Consider the following 15,587-nt stretch of genomic DNA (forward strand, 5'->3'; position numbering starts at 1 on the left):
TGTGAGCCAGACTTGGAATTATTACCTCCACTTCTTAACCTCTTTTTTGTATCCATTAGTTGTATTGCTACCAGGGTGGAAGGTAGCAAGAACATTAGAGGCTTTATTTTTTTACTTTTTCTATGATTACTCACACAAGTTCTTTTAGGACAGTTCAGATTTTCTCTGTACTCTGGAAATTAAACATAGACATATTATATTAATATTGTGGTTTGTTATTTATAACAAGCTGGAAGCAGGTGGTTCTCTGTCTCTTGTTGTCCTCAAGGCCTGCCTGCTGTTCTGGGAGATGAGCAAATAGTCAAACACACGTTACAGCACTTAGTGCGAAGGTCAGAAGAGATCTGTATTGACCAGGGGGTCAGGTGGGGTAACGTACCAGTCCTCACCGTAAAATGTATTTTAATGCTCTTCTGGGTCCATTTTAGTAAATTTACAGAGTTTTTATCAGAAACAATAACAAAATTTGAAGAACATTATAAAACAACATTACATCCCATTTCTTTAGACAGCGCTTCACAGAGTCTTTTAAACAGCTTTTGAGGGCTGTAATTAAACATTTTGAAACATGTTTGGGACAGTTTTGTTTCAGGCTTTGTCTCCAGCTTCTTTGGTTTGACAAACATGATTGTTTCCAGGAAAGTGACCGTTACACTTAATAGAATTAGAAGTTGGCAGGGGAGGCTGCTGTTTCCAAAGCTGCTGGTGCTTCTGTGAGCTTGGAAAAAGGCCTGGCTGTCTCTTGTAACAGTTAATAAAAAAATTAATTCCACCTTTTTTCTTGGATCACCTACGATTAATTTTTTCCTATTTTTTGCAATCTTCTTACTTCATTTGTCTTGGAGTAACAAAAACAGCACACCCCACTGAACTCAACAATGTCCTTCCTTTCCAGTTGGTCAAGATATGTCTGGAGTGTTGCACGATTCCAAAATGCTGATGCTGCCAGACCTGAGAAATGTGAAAACTTGGGTTCAAAGTCCTGAAACAGGCAGCTGGAGACTTACAAGAAACAACTGGAAATTCTTCCCCTTCCTATCATTGGAAATAGATGCCAAGTGCAGAGTGGTGGCATCCTCTGCATCCCACCAGTGCTGTCCCAATGGGACTGAGCCCCTCGGCAGCTCCTCAGCTTCCCTGGGGCAGCATCAGCTTCTGCAGCTGCTCCCTTCAGCAGGTCCAGGACAGCCTGAGAGGGAGAGCACAGCCACCCCCACTATTTGAATTAGACCACCAAAACCATTATACTCTGCTAAACATCACAGCACTGAAATTTTATTTCAATATAATTAATAATAAAAATTAATTTTAAAGTAAATAAAGGGTGTATTTCCCTCACCTTTCACTTTCTGGGGTTTTATCTTCTACTAGACAAATTTTCAAGCTTTCTCTCAGCATACATAGCACCTTCAATTTTAAAATGCCCATGGCTCCAGGAGCTGGGGCTTTAGTGAGTGCAAATACCATCAGCCTTGCTGTAATAGGACACAGCTGGGTGGCACAGCTGGCCCTGGGGTCAATTTTTAGCAGCTGCATTTTCTCCTTTCCTAGGTACCCACAAACTGTCCAGCCACTCCCGGGTTGAGGTGCTGCCCTGCCTGGGTGGGCAGCACTCCAGACAAAGGCAGTGTTTTGCCAGCAGTGTTCTACATGCAGTGCCCAGGTCATACCTGGCCAGAGCTTCCTGACCTGGGCATATCTGAGCTCACTGTGAAGTCCATCGGAGAGCAAATCTTAGCTGTGCACGTTTCCCTCCCTTAGGCTGTGTGACCTGGGAGGGACTTTCATCTGCCTGAGGTGTCCCCAAGCAAAGCTCAGCCTCCAGCCAGCCCTGCCTCATGGCTCAGCCACAGGGGCTCAGTCCTCTTCAAATCCTGCCTGAGTCCCACAGGGGCTTGGTCCTCTTCAAATCCTGCCTGAGTCCAACCCTTCTGCCTGGCAGCTGCACTCCAGATGAAATGAATTTGACTGGTCTCAGACCATGTTTTGGCTGATCATATCCACAGGATAAAATTTGGTTTAGCATTGTGGAGAAGATCCTCCTATGGCTTTGGGACACAGTGATGAAGCTGATCAGGTTGATCTGGGGCCAGTCAGGGTGTCTGTGGTGGGTGCTGTGACAGTACTGGGATGTCAAACATGGCCAGCAGGCACAGTTTGGATGCACTTCTAAGTAGTTCTAGCAGCTGTTGGCTGCTAGACTGAGGGATCAGCCCTCAGGGAGAGACCACTAATTCTCCTATGGACTTTATAAGAAACCCCAAAAGCAAAAAATTAAGGGGCAATGGGAAGGTTTAGTCAGAGGCCTTTCTCCTGGGGTGAGAATGGCATGATGCAAACAGGAGGTGGGAAGAAAGAGCAGGTCACCAGGATGAAGGAGAAGCACATGGAGGTAAGAACTGGCCCTGATCTCCCTTTAACTTCTAGGGGAGACTGAGGCAGAGACAATGTTCACTTATCTGTGACCCAAGCAGCAGACACATACAGCCTGAACCCAAGCCCCCATCCCAGAGCACCCAGCACCCCAGCCTTGGCAGTGTCTCCAGGACAGGAGGAGGTGAGAGCACTCCAAAAGCAGCCCTTCCAGTTGCCTTTGCAGGGAATGGAGAGCCAGGACAGTGCTGGTGACGATTGAATCAAGTGATTACTTTAGGGGATTTGCTGTCTGTTTCTTTATCCCTCTCTCTCTTTTTTTCCTTTTTCTTTTTTTTTTTTTTTGTTTTCCCTTTTCCCTCCCTCTTATCCCTTTCGTGGTGCATTTGTCTTCGAGGAACCTGGGGTGTTCTTTTCATCAGTTCAATCTCTCTCTGGCACTTGAGTCCTGATTGGCTGAAGGACTTAGGGGAAAAAAAATCTTTAATTAAGTAGATAATCTCTTCTTAGGAAGTTCTGCGGCTCCATTTCACCAACCCCCTTTAGCTCTTTAGGATTGGTTACCCTTTGCAGAAGTTGGGATTCAGGAGGCATACGCCTCTTCATCACACCAGGACTGCCGGGTGGAAAATAACTCCATCCCTTCCCTAATTTAGTTGTGCTTCTTTTTTTTTTTCTTTTCTTCTCTGGTGGTGGTGGTACCCAAGTTGTTTTTTTATAGGATCTCCTTTCTCCATCTTCATTTGGATTTTATATTTCACATGGACCCTTATCTGGCCATCTTCTTCCTCACTCCCTTCTTCCAATCCTGCTGTGCCTGGTGAGTATCGAGAGCACCTCAGTCTGTGTCACAGGCAGGTGCTCTTCCCAGATATCTGAAGGAAATTCCTCTTCACCTTCCTAAATGTCCCCTCCTTCCCATTTCGCTCAGTTCTGTCTTTAAGGGAACCAGATATTTAACTAAGTCCCAACACACTCACTGGCAGAGGTTAGATCTGTGAAGTCCTCCTTTTTCCCTGTGCCTCCCAAAAATAACTATGGGCCAAATCCTGAGCTGGGGTAAAATAGAGGAGAGTGGATGCTGAGGACCTAGCCCCTCACTTCCAACTGGGAAGATAACCCAACGGAAGAGCCAGGGACAAAGGCTCACAGTCAGCTTGTCTTTTGTCTTAATCAATCAAGTGGGGCTTCTCTCACACTCCCCAAAGAAGAAAGCCCCTGATTAAGAGCTCAGAGCCAGCAGTGGTGAGTTAGATCCACAGGACTGTCACTCTGTGTGAGTAGCCTGAGATCCAGGCTCCTTGGCAGACACAGGGTCAGAATTACATGTCTGAAATTCATGTATTAGGAATTCCTGGGGAGAAGCTTTTGGTACGGAGCTTGGTTTCCAACCACCTGAGTCCTGTCAGACCAGTTCCACTGTGCACAAATCTGTGGCCATCTCCTGTGGACTTGCTCTGTCTTAATGGCAGTTTTGTATTTATTTCCAGGGAAGTTCTATAAGGATTAATAGAAAAAGATTATACTTGCATCATCTCATATCATTCCTTGCAGAGTATATCAGTCCCATGCCCAACCAGAGCATGGCTCCGTAGGTATTTTTTTCCTGTGTGATTTTTATCCATTGTTGTGATGCCCTGGGGAATCTGCAAAGTGGGTTACAGACTCATCTCTAATGGCAAGGAAAGTCTTTTTCTGTTGAATGACTAAAATCCCCTGCCTTCCCCAAAGCAGAACTTTAGGGTTATTACCATGGATGGACAAGTCAAAATTATAGAAGGAGAAATTACAGAATAAATAGGAACTCATTTTCTGCTATCTGAGAGTGTTTTTTCAGAGATTTTCTTTCAGAGATTTTCTACTTCCTTCATTAAAAGAATGTGCAACAATTTTTATATGCTTAAATACTATAAAGCAGCAAACTCAAGATAAATCTCCCTTCTGGAACAAGGGGAATATATGTGTTCTGCAGAAAGGCTAGGCAAGAGCTCATGTTGATTTTACTGTTATTTTTCTGCCCTTCCTATGTATGTGTCTTGCTTTCCTCAATAAAAACAGGTTTAGAATACATTAAAGAAAAAAAAATCAACATTTTGAAGAAACAGCTGCAAAGGAAAGAAATTTCAGTGCACAAAGTAGACTTAAATATGGAAATCGGAAGCATTTTCAATCCAAAGTTGATGTTTAAATTCTGTGTCTGCTTTTCAGAAGTTTTTTTCTAAGAGAAAAGCTTACAGATCAAGATAACCCTGCTTCTCTCCGCATATTGCTCATAGGTCATGAGTTCCCGAGAGAAAGGGAAATTGTAACCTTTTTTTGAAATTATCATTTTACAGACACTATCCCTTAACTCTTGAGGAGAAAAAAAGCAAATTTTGTGGAAATCATAAAATAATTCTGCTTGAAATTTGTGCTGGTTTTCATTATCTGATCCAACAGCTTAAAACACAAGTTAATTTTCTCCTGTGATTTAATGACAAGAATTGGGAGCGGGGGGGGGGCAATATAGAACAACAGAAATTATTTTTTATGTATATATATGGCCACTTCCCTTCTCTGAGCATGGATTAAATTCTACCATTTAATTGACCATCCAACCACTGTATTTCTAGATGATCAAAAGGTCAATGTTGCATTGAGGAACTAAAAACCCCCAAATAAAGATAACAAAATAAAGAGAAATGAAGGAAAATAAAGTAAAGTTCCAAATGTTATTGAGTTTCTGCCCAGTCTCCTATCCTGTGAATAATGTAACACAATCTAATGCAGCAATTTGTTTCTAAATGGCTTTTTTATACACTTCAGCTGTGAGACTGCCTTTAGTTTCCAGCCTCCCATGTTTTATAATAACCTTGGGGAGTTCATATTTGAGAATGAAACTCAGATCCAAAGTGAAATTCTATCCATTTTCTGTATTTACAATAATGACAGTAAAGATCTAAATACAGCTTTATAATTTTCTAAAGAGCTGAACCAGCAGCACAGTAGCCTGAGTGGGTGATAAGATATCAAACAAATATTTTAATGGGAGATTAGATAAGGCTCTTAGGGCATATTAAACTGAGGAGAGGGGTGCTGTCATTGGTTAAAGTCGTAACTGAGATGGAATTATCAGAGGCTTGTTAGTATTTGATATGTGTAAAATATAGTGGGACAGCTGCTTGGCAGGTTTCTTTGCTTTCAGATTCAATAACCTGTGATAGAGAACTCCTGCTATAGATACTAATTAGCTTTGAGATAATTTCCTAATATTGGATACAATGAAAATCTCTTGCCCTAGATTTGTTTTTTACGTGGAGACATAGATTCGTAGTGAGTGAAGCAGTGTACTCTGGCCAGGGCCCTGCACAGGCTGGGGAGGGGGATGAGGAACTTGGTGGGTCTCCTCTCTCTACCTGCTGAGGTTTGAGTCTGTGTAGACTCTGTCCTGGAGTTTGAAGGTGGAGGGAAAGGGGTTTACATAGCTAGAAACCTTGTGAACTTTCTCAGAGAAGAGGAATGACTTCAAGTATTTCTTTTTATGTGTGTGATTTTAAAAAGTCACTGAAGTCTTGGGAATTCGGCTGGTTAACATCCACTGTAGATGCAGCTAGCTAATTATTTAGAATTACATTGTGCTTTCCTTTACAATGCTATGAAAATTTAGTAGAAGTAAATAAATATTTTTGTTAAAAAAATCACACTACACAGAAAACAAATGAAGAGAGATTCATTTTGTAGTGACTCCTGTTTGCAGCACAGAGATGATTCTAGTGGCATGGTCAATATTGCACTACATCTGTGAAACTTGTGGCTTAATTGCTCTCTGCCCTCACTGGAGACTATATAGAATGGAGACATATTTTTCTTAGCTAAATCATAGGAGCAAAAATAAAACACACAGATTCCGTCTCCATTATTATCTTTCAGCAATAAATAAGAAAAATTTCAGCTAGCCTCCAGCCACATGACAGTCCCAGCTCCCTTCTCCTGAATCCACTTGCAGCAGCAAGAGTTAAATATTAGGGTGTCAAATGCACCAAGTCCAAATGAATCCTTTACTTGTCTAAGCCCTACAAACCCGCCCAGCAGCATGCCTGCCTGTTGATCCAAGAGCTCAGGGAAAATGCCTTCTGTCTCTAGGACCGCTTAAAAATGTTTAGAATATCCTGCTGGGAAATTGCTACTGTATCATTTGCTCAGTTGCAGATGGCGAATTGGCGTATCCTGAACTTGGCCTTTTTGTGAACTTGAGATTTATCCTGGGAGGAACAGATCCTCTGCTTCAATGCAGTTATGTCAATTTGCTCCTGCTAACAGGCTGGTTTGCTGTAAACCCTGAATTTGTGGATTACTACCCTCCCCCTAAAGCCACCCTTACAACTGCTCAGATGTTCCTAATCCAAGGTGATGCCAGTAAGGGTTTGAAGCAAATCCGTCTTGTACACTGTGAATTTGGGGTTTCCTACACACACAGGAAGCAATGCTGATGGGATGTATCTCTTGTTTTGGTCACAAAAGCAAGATAAGAGAGGACTTGCAATTTTCTAGTTCTTGCCTACAAAGGGGCACTTTACCAGAGGTATTTTCACAGCTGCTACCAGGGGCTCAGATTCACACTGACACCATTCTGAGTGTGGTCCCCATAGCGAAGCACTTAAGGTCAAGGCAAAGGACAGGAGGGAAACCAGATGGAAAAATGACTTGTTCATGCTGCTACCCAGTTGCATTAGGATGGGGACCCATGGAGCTTACACAGTCTGATTAGCCCCAGGTTCATGGCCCTGTGTGATTCAGGTCACCCGATGCTCTAATCACTCAGCTACAGATGCCGCCTCTCCAAGTCCCAGGAAATATTTAATTAGCTGTACAATGCAGAAGCAGCTTCCAAAGGAAAATTCCTCTGCAAAACAACCATCGACTTCGTGCTAAAGTACCCATGAGCTGGAGCACGGCCGGGTCTGATTCCCAAGCCTGGAACAAAGGGAAAGGATCTCCTGCTCTTGCACAGCCCACTCGCATTTTGAATCTTTCCCAAAGAAAGCTTTCATCAATATGGACACATTTTCACCAAAAACCCTGACAAAAAACCAAAACCAACCAACCAATCAAATAAAAAAAAAAAAGTTAGGCTTGCCAGAGTGAAGTGTTGCAAACTCATTCTCTCAACTCTTTCTAAACCGTAAAAGCAAGGATCAAATTTCTTGTGATTTTGACCAAAATAAAGTAATGAGACCTCCTTTTTGTTGTGTACCTTGGAGAGGATCTCCGTGAGGGCAGTTCTAGTGGAGGTAAAACAGGTTCACTAACTCCAGGAGCAGTTTTCCGGGGGCAGGGCAACATCCTCTCTCAATCTGTCACATGTCTGATGTCTGGGCACCAGTCCTGCCTCCCTGTCTGCCTCTGTGTCTATGGCAGGGCTGCACTTAGTCCCGCAGCTTGGGACAGCAGTGCCTGCTTCTGCCTGTGGATGCTTCTACACCCTCTGCTGCACTTGTAGCATAAAAGGAAGGTACCTTTCTCTTCTTTACCAGGGAGATACCTGTGGCTCATTTGAAGCAAAACATCATCTCGAGGAGAAGCGGAGGGGCCCAGTTTCTATCAGTACATGCTCTATCATTTTCCCCGATCACTCACTCACCGCAAGCTCTCAATCCACTCATGACACCTCTCTGGCCTCAGTGTGCTCCCCAGGGGATAACAGCACTCACCCATTTCTGTGAGGTGCCAGCAGGGGAGGTGCTCCAGAGACAGTGATGAGAGTTATTTTGCAAAGCTAGAGAGGCTGGAATTAGGTGTTTGTAGGAGAGATTTCTCTTTTCTCACTTCCTTTCTGACTAGGGATATTTGGAGTTGGCTCTTGGGCCTTTTCAAAGTGTCAGTCCTTAGCCATGACATGGCTAAGCACGATTCACCCAGACATCCTCCAGATTCCATATGGTGGTCACTGCACCATATGGAGTCCTAATGCTGACTGACCATTTGCACTGAAAGTCTTTCCTGCTGAAGAAAGACTCAGACTGGACACAGCATTGGTTCAGCAAGTTCCTGGGGACAGTGTTGGAAACCAGACACACTGCCAGACCCTTGGAGGTGATCCCTCCACACCTTCAGTGGGAACACTAGAAAGTTTAATTTTGGCTAGGCCCCCCTCCATCCCAAACCCCCAGGGCTCCCTGCAGCATCCAACAGGATAGGGAGGACATGCGTACTTGTGTTCAGCCATCACTATAACTTGACCAAGAGGAGAATGTGGGCAGCCAGAGCTGGCACTGCAGGAAACAAAGGACTGTGATCTGGAGGGGTGCAGCTGGGACACACTGCAAAGGAGCAGCAGTGTGACCTCCTCCTTCCCTCAGCATGGTCCAACAGGGAGAATGGCGCTGGCACACGGTCCAGCTCCTGGGGCTGGGGGAAATGCTACTCCAAGTTAACTTGAGCAACAGTTTGGTGAGGTAAAAAGCAAGGCTAGAGGAAGAGAATAATATTAAAATAATGGGGGGATTGCTACAAAGGGCAGCTGAGCAGAGGAAAGCAAAAGGAGGGAGCAGTGAGGGGGTTGCAGCCCAGTACAGCCTGGTTGAGGGGAGCAGGGTGGGGGGAAGGAGATGGCACCATCCTGTCTCTCAGGGAGCAGCAAGGGGAGAAGAAGGAAAGACCAAAGGTGTCTGCAGCCAGGAGACAGGCAGACTTCAGGGGAGTGAGAGAAGAGGTCTGGGATGCCTGGCATTCCCCAGGCTCCTCCACCATCACCCCCTCCCTGCTGACACTGTCTCTGTCTTCCAGGTCAGTGAATAATTTCCTGATGACGGGCCCCAAGGTAAGAGAAATCCCTTTGATCTCTGTCCCTGATTCCACTAAACCCAGGGAGGGAGAGAGAGAGACAGGGGCTCTTCCTTACCCCTCCTCTCCACCCAGCCTTGGCCAGAGCTCCCCTCACACCCAGGTTTCCAGTAGCAAGGCAGAGAGGGACCAGAAAGACCTGCTACAACTCTTTGAGCTGCATCAGGCCTAAGCAATACTGACCTGGGGTTCTTTTAAGCTAGTTGGGGCCAGATTCTGGAGATTTTTCTATTGATGCCAGCTGAAGCTCTCGGCTGTCATCTATTGCTTCCTGATGATCAGGTTGGCATTGGAACCCGCATTGATCCAGCTGGAAAGTACTTTCTGTAGGCCCTGTAAAACATTCTTCCTCAAGGAGCACAATTAGAATTGCCAGGACTTTATTCAATATTTTTGACCCCCCACATCCTTGCTCTCCTCTTTCAGAGGCTTTTTTTCCTAAACAGGACCAGTTGTAAAATTTACCCAGTTTTTGTTCTGGCTATTCCCCAGGAACACCTCCAGGCCCATCTAGCACTTTCTACACCTCTCAATGCACTGGTGGAGCAACCTTGCCCCAAAGCACTGCTGTCTCCCTGGGGCTGTGGTGAAGAAGGAGGCAGGCTGAGGTACCTGCTGGCCTGGAGTTTCCTGATCTCTGAGCAGAAGGCTCTGTCTCCTCTCATGCTGGAGAGATAAGGGGTTCCCCATGGCAGAGGCTAGCTGGCACAACTCCTGATGCGGCTAACAGCCAGGAGCTCAGCCTTCTTCCCCTGGGAGGCTCAGGCTCCAACCCAGCACAGCAGGAAATACCTTTGCTGCTGCTGCTGCTGAGCTTCGCTTCCCAGGGAAGCCAAGCCTGGGAGACCTCCTCAGCTCTGTAAGATGACATGCAGGTTATTTTCAGTTGAAAATACACATCATCCCTGTGCTGACCCACTGCTCTGCTCCCAGGCCTACCTCATCTACTCCAGCAGCGTGGCGGCCGGGGCGCAGAGTGGCATCGAGGAGTGCAAGTTCCAGTTTGCCTGGGACCGCTGGAACTGCCCTGAGAGGGCATTACAGCTCTCCAGCCACGGTGGGCTGCGCAGCGGTAAGGAAAGCATTGGATACCACTACTGGGACCCCCTTACTACAGGTTAGAGCCCATGGCCCCCTCCTCTCTTCCCAAGTGCCTCCTTTACTTTCCCATCCCCACCTGGCCCGTGCCTCTCCCAGGAATCCCTCAGAGGGATCTTTCCAGAAGACCCCTTCACCCATCAGCTCCCACACACAACGGGATCTAGCCTCAACACAAGGCAGCCTTTCAACGTCAGCATCACCTCTGGACCTGCCAAACCCCAGCTTGAGCAGAACAACTCACACAGGAATGCCTTTCCACAAGGATGCACCGTCATGAGCTCCACATGGGCTGCTGGACATGCCATGCTTAGATGGTGTCCCAGGGTATCCCATGGAGGCTGAGAACTAGCACAGGCTAGTGGTGTGCCAAGCAGAGGGCTATGGCTAAAGAGAGTAGGAAAGAGTTCATCAGTGGTTCTGCTCTGGCCAAGAGACAGGAGAAAAGTCTTCTCACAGCTTCCAGATATCAGAATCCCCTTGGGCAGAATTCCAGCATCCTTGACCTGGGCCACTGCAGGGCATGGGGCTGTGGTCATTGTCACTGTATCCCATTACCTTACCTGTTTGCAGATCCCAGGAAATATTTCAGTGCATATCTGGCCCTCTAGACCTACATATGATGCTGGGCTGAGCTCATATCTGCCCTGTAGAGGCAAGACCTGGGTGTGGAGGAGAGCCTCAGGCCTCTGGAGGGATTAGCAGCAGGGACCAGGGCCCCAGGCAGAGGTGGACAGAGATTTCAAAGTGGGGCCTTGAAGAGAGAATTGCCAGTCAAGTCCCACTCTGGGACCCAGAACAGGTCTCTGAATCATTCTTGTCAAGGCTATTTGCTCAGATCCACACCTTGCTGGTATTAAATGAAAGACAAAGGCTTGGTGAAGTCAGCTGATGATCTCCACACTGATCCTGGTGGGTAGGTATGGTCACTGCTCAGAGCCCTTCCAGCAGAAGGTAAGGCTCGAGAGGGCTGTGGGGAAGGAGTTCTTTGACCCTTGGAGAGGGCTCATTCCCTCTGGTGTTAGTGAGAACTGGGGGACATTTGGCCATCTGTGCTATATTGCCATTGCTGAGCTCCCAAAGGATGGCCACGTGCTATCTCATCCACACCCTTTGAAATGGCATGAGTCAGCCTGGATCAAATTTGGGACCTTCTGTCTTCATGCAGTTCAAGCCCAAACTAAGCTAATCTGACATGTAGGGCCTCCTCTCCACCCCACAAAGCCCTCCGCAAGCAGATCTCTTCCTACACAGACTCCTGCATGGCAGGAGTAATTTCTAACAGTGGTCTTGCTGTGAAATCCTTAGCACATCTGCTCTCTTTGTGTTCCCACTTGACAGCGAACAGAGAAACCGCCTTTGTCCATGCCATCAGCTCTGCAGGCGTCATGTACACACTGACCCGGAACTGCAGCCTCGGCGATTTTGACAACTGTGGCTGTGATGACTCCCGCAATGGACAACTGGGTAAGGAGAGACAAGCTGCTGCCCCTCACTCACGTACCAGGCAGCAGGAGAAGCTCTTCCCTCCGCTGCTGAGCCATGCAGAAACACCTCCCCTTCCTGGTCCCCACACCTGGAAATAATGCCCAGAGCAGAGCTTTGCCTGGTTCCAACCAAAGTAACTCTGAGGAATTTGGAAGTAAGCAAACCAAAGTACCTCCGTGGAAGCTAACTGAGGCACCTCCAATTTACACCAGCTGAGGCCAAGCCCTTGATGCTTTCCTTTACTTTCTAAATGACCAGGAAAGTAGAAGGGGTTGCAGTTTCCCTGGTTCAAATCAAGAACTCTATTCTAGCTGCTGGAGACAATGACAGTATCATATGGGCAGAGGAACGGATCTGATGCCATGCTTCTACGTGGCAGGTGTTGTTAGAGCAGTGCTGATCAGAGACCTCGGGGCTCCCAGACTCTGCAGGACCAGGGTGGCCCCAGAGCAGAATGACCATGAGGGAAAGCAGGGTGGCACTCATAAACCTCTACAGTGTTTCTCAGCGTGGTAGGCACACAGCAGCACAACCAGGAGAACCACTGTGGCAGCACACAGCCTTCACACTGTTCATGTCACAGTGGTACCCAGGTCCTCGGCCACAAAGCACCCCTGAGTGTGGAACACCAGGCTGCACCACTCTAGCCCTCCACTCAGCTTTCACAGAAAACACTGACATTTAGGTTTTTTGTTTTGAATGTAAAGAGGACAAATTTCAAATTATCAAAATCTTTTAAAAGCCATGCCCCGCCCAGCCAGTCAGTCAGTATGTGTTACTTTATGACACTCCTCTGGAGTGTCCAGTATTTAGTAATTCACTTTGCTGGCTAAGCCACTGCTGCTTAGGTGTCCAAGGTTTGGGAATGCCTAACTCTAGCAGAGAAAGACTTTTGGGCAATGACACAGCAAATTTTATCTTCTCTGGAAAACCAAGTTAGCCATGCTACATTTTCTTTCTTCCAAACATATCTGTTTTTCCTGAAAATTTTCCATTGTGAATTAAAAGCTTGTAAGGCATAGGAAACTTTTCAGCTTGACCAAAACAGTGTGATTCAATTCAGCCATTGCACTGAATCCAATTCGGTGAGAGGTTTCCATTCTCCCTTCAGTCCCAGCTCTTGATTTGGACTTCATCATCCACTGCAATTACCCACCTCTCACGAGACACTCCTGCCTTTCCCTGGGAGAGGGGATGCCCTGGGGAAATCCGGGCAATGGCCAAGCCTTTCAAGAGAGGCACAAGGTCCTTAAACCACAACTCCCAAGATGTACCGCTAAGGCATGTTAGGGTCAGAATGTTCCAGATTTCAAATCTTCATAAATAACTTGGCATTTTTCTCTAGGAGTAAAAAAAGCAAACCGTGTGACGTTTTTCCAGTCAGCTGAGCTAAGTTATCAAGCTCCCACACAGTTAGGAAAAGTACCCTCCACATATTTTTGTGCAGCTTCACAGTTCTGTACTGACTCCTTTGTTTCTTTATGATAACTGGAAAATCAGACCCTTCTAAGATGCCAAACATCATCCCAGAACTCTGGGTGTGCCAAAAAGAGTGCCTTCTCAATACATGTATGCCAGGCTTAGGCTGTTTCAGACAGAGGGGAATCTGTTCCCTCTGATCAGGATGCCTCCACCAGTTTGCTAATCCAAGTTAGCAAGGTGCTGTCCCTGCGAGTCAGACTGAAGGAGCTCAAGTCAGGGTTTGAGAGAAGGTGATTAAAGACCCAAAGGCTTATCTGTATGGCTGCATGATAATTGACAGCTTCTGAATCCCGCTCTATAGAAAGCCTGGAGACCCCTGCATTTGTTGTACAGGACATAGCCCTTCCCTGCCTGCCTGCCTGAGCCGTATACTATCCAGGCCTCAGTAGAAATGCTATGAGCTCAAGGGGAGGGAATCTGAGAGTATTGTGAGGTTAAAGACTGAATTTGCCCCGCAGCCTCCATTCCCTCCCATCACTTCTGATATCCCAGAGCCAAAAGCCAGGCAGGCAAGGGGCTGGTTCTCTGACAGCAAACATCTCATCTCCTCTCTTAGGGGGGCAAGGCTGGCTGTGGGGAGGCTGCAGCGATAACGTGGGCTTTGGGGAAGCCATTTCCAAGCAGTTTGTGGATGCCTTGGAGACTGGACAAGATGCCAGAGCTGCTATGAACCTGCATAACAATGAGGCGGGTAGAAAGGTGAGTTCTTCTCTCCCTCCAGACCTGACAGTGCGTACCAGATTGACTCTGGCCATCCACCTTGAAGAATTACAATTTGCTGTAGCTAAAAACACATGTCCAGAAGAAACAACTTCTGAGAGGATGGCAGCAGGACAATGTGATGTGTGGTGTTTGCTCTAAGGTAGCAAAGCTTTGTGATTACAGTGATAATGGTTTCCTGCAGTCCTCTTTCTCCCAGTTCAAGGAGAAGAGTACTGTGGAGAAGCAAATCTATGAGCTTTAGGACTACAGTGCAGGGAGGGTTGATGGCAAACTCCTCCACAGGCCTGGAGCCATGTTTCTGCATGCACTGCAGTATAGAAACAACCCTCTGGGCTTTTTCTTGAATTCCCTCTCTCTGCTCACTCTGTAGGCAGTCAAAGGGACCATGAAGCGGACTTGCAAGTGCCACGGTGTGTCAGGGAGCTGCACCACCCAGACCTGCTGGCTGCAGTTGCCCGAGTTTCGGGAGGTGGGAACTTACCTCAAGGAGAGGTACCACAAAGCCCTGAAGGTAGACTTGCTGCAGGGGGCAGGGAACAGCGCTGCCAGCCGGGGTGCCATCGCTGAGACCTTCAGCTCCATCTCCAAGAAGGAACTGGTCCATTTAGAAGACTCTCCTGACTACTGTCTGGAGAACAAGACACTGGGGCTGCTGGGCACAGAGGGCAGGGAGTGCCTGAAGAGGGGCAAGGCACTCAGCAAGTGGGAGAAGCGGAGCTGCCGGCGGCTGTGTGGGGACTGCGGGCTGGCAGTGGAGGAGAGACGAGCTGAGATGGTGTCCAGCTGCAACTGCAAGTTCCACTGGTGCTGCGCCGTGCGGTGCGAGCAGTGCCGCAAACGGGTCACCAAGTACTTCTGTGTCCGCAAGGAGAAGCGGGAGCGGAGCGGAGGTGGTGGGGCCAGCCGCAAGCTCAAGAGAAAGCTCTGACTTGCTTCCATGGTCCTGCCTGCCCCTCTCCTCTCCTGCCCTCCCCATCAGCCCCCGGCACCATTTCCGTTTGGCATAGTTTTGTCTCATTCCCACTGCTGCCTCATGGGGGATTGGGCAAGGAAAAAGAGCGTTGTATGAGTCCCCAGGTCTTGACCACACAGAGCATTAGTGCAGTGGGTGACGACTTCTGGGGATACCTTCAGGTGTTGAAAAAACAAGGTGAGATTTGGTCCCTTCAACTCAGAGTCACTCTATCCAGTGTTTCTATCTGGCTTTATCTCTGAAAACACAGCGGGTGTCTTGGTGGCTCCTGTGCTTTTGAGTTTGTTTGTTTGTTCCCCAAACAAGCACCAACTCTGGGCTTTTGAGTGCGATCAACACTTAGGAAAGTACAAGGAAATTGACATGACACCAAGGAGTTGGGCAACTCAGAGCAGTAACCCCTAAATGAGAAGAGGTTTTTACTACCCTAAAAAAATAAAGGCACTAAAATAAAGTTGTTATTGCCTAAGCCCTACACTATGAGGGAATAGAAAAGGCATGCAACTCCTTCTTGCAGAAAGCCAGCATCCAAGAGGCCCACAGCATCACTTCCCATCCTTTGACAGCTTTGGTAACCTCTCCAGTGCTTTACTTTGCATTTGAAATGGCAGCAGCAAGATTGAAGCTA

At 47.1% G+C, this 15,587-nt stretch overlaps 1 protein-coding gene across 1 annotated transcript; it reads left to right on the forward strand.

Moving 5' to 3' along the window:
• Nucleotides 1–3,134: 3,134 nt before the first annotated feature.
• WNT8B (Wnt family member 8B) lies at nt 3,135–15,217 on the forward strand. The gene is made up of 6 exons (XM_032694960.1): nt 3,135–3,193; nt 9,139–9,172; nt 10,129–10,267; nt 11,635–11,760; nt 13,820–13,962; nt 14,357–15,217. Exons 1-6 carry the CDS (start codon nt 3,135–3,137, stop codon nt 14,912–14,914), a joined length of 1,059 nt encoding a protein of 352 aa, XP_032550851.1. The 3' UTR covers nt 14,915–15,217.
• The last annotated feature ends 370 nt before the right edge of the window (nt 15,218–15,587 follow it).

Source organism: Chiroxiphia lanceolata, chromosome 8 (genome assembly GCF_009829145.1).
Source record: "Chiroxiphia lanceolata isolate bChiLan1 chromosome 8, bChiLan1.pri, whole genome shotgun sequence".
In the NCBI taxonomy this organism is placed as follows: domain Eukaryota; kingdom Metazoa; phylum Chordata; class Aves; order Passeriformes; family Pipridae; genus Chiroxiphia; species Chiroxiphia lanceolata.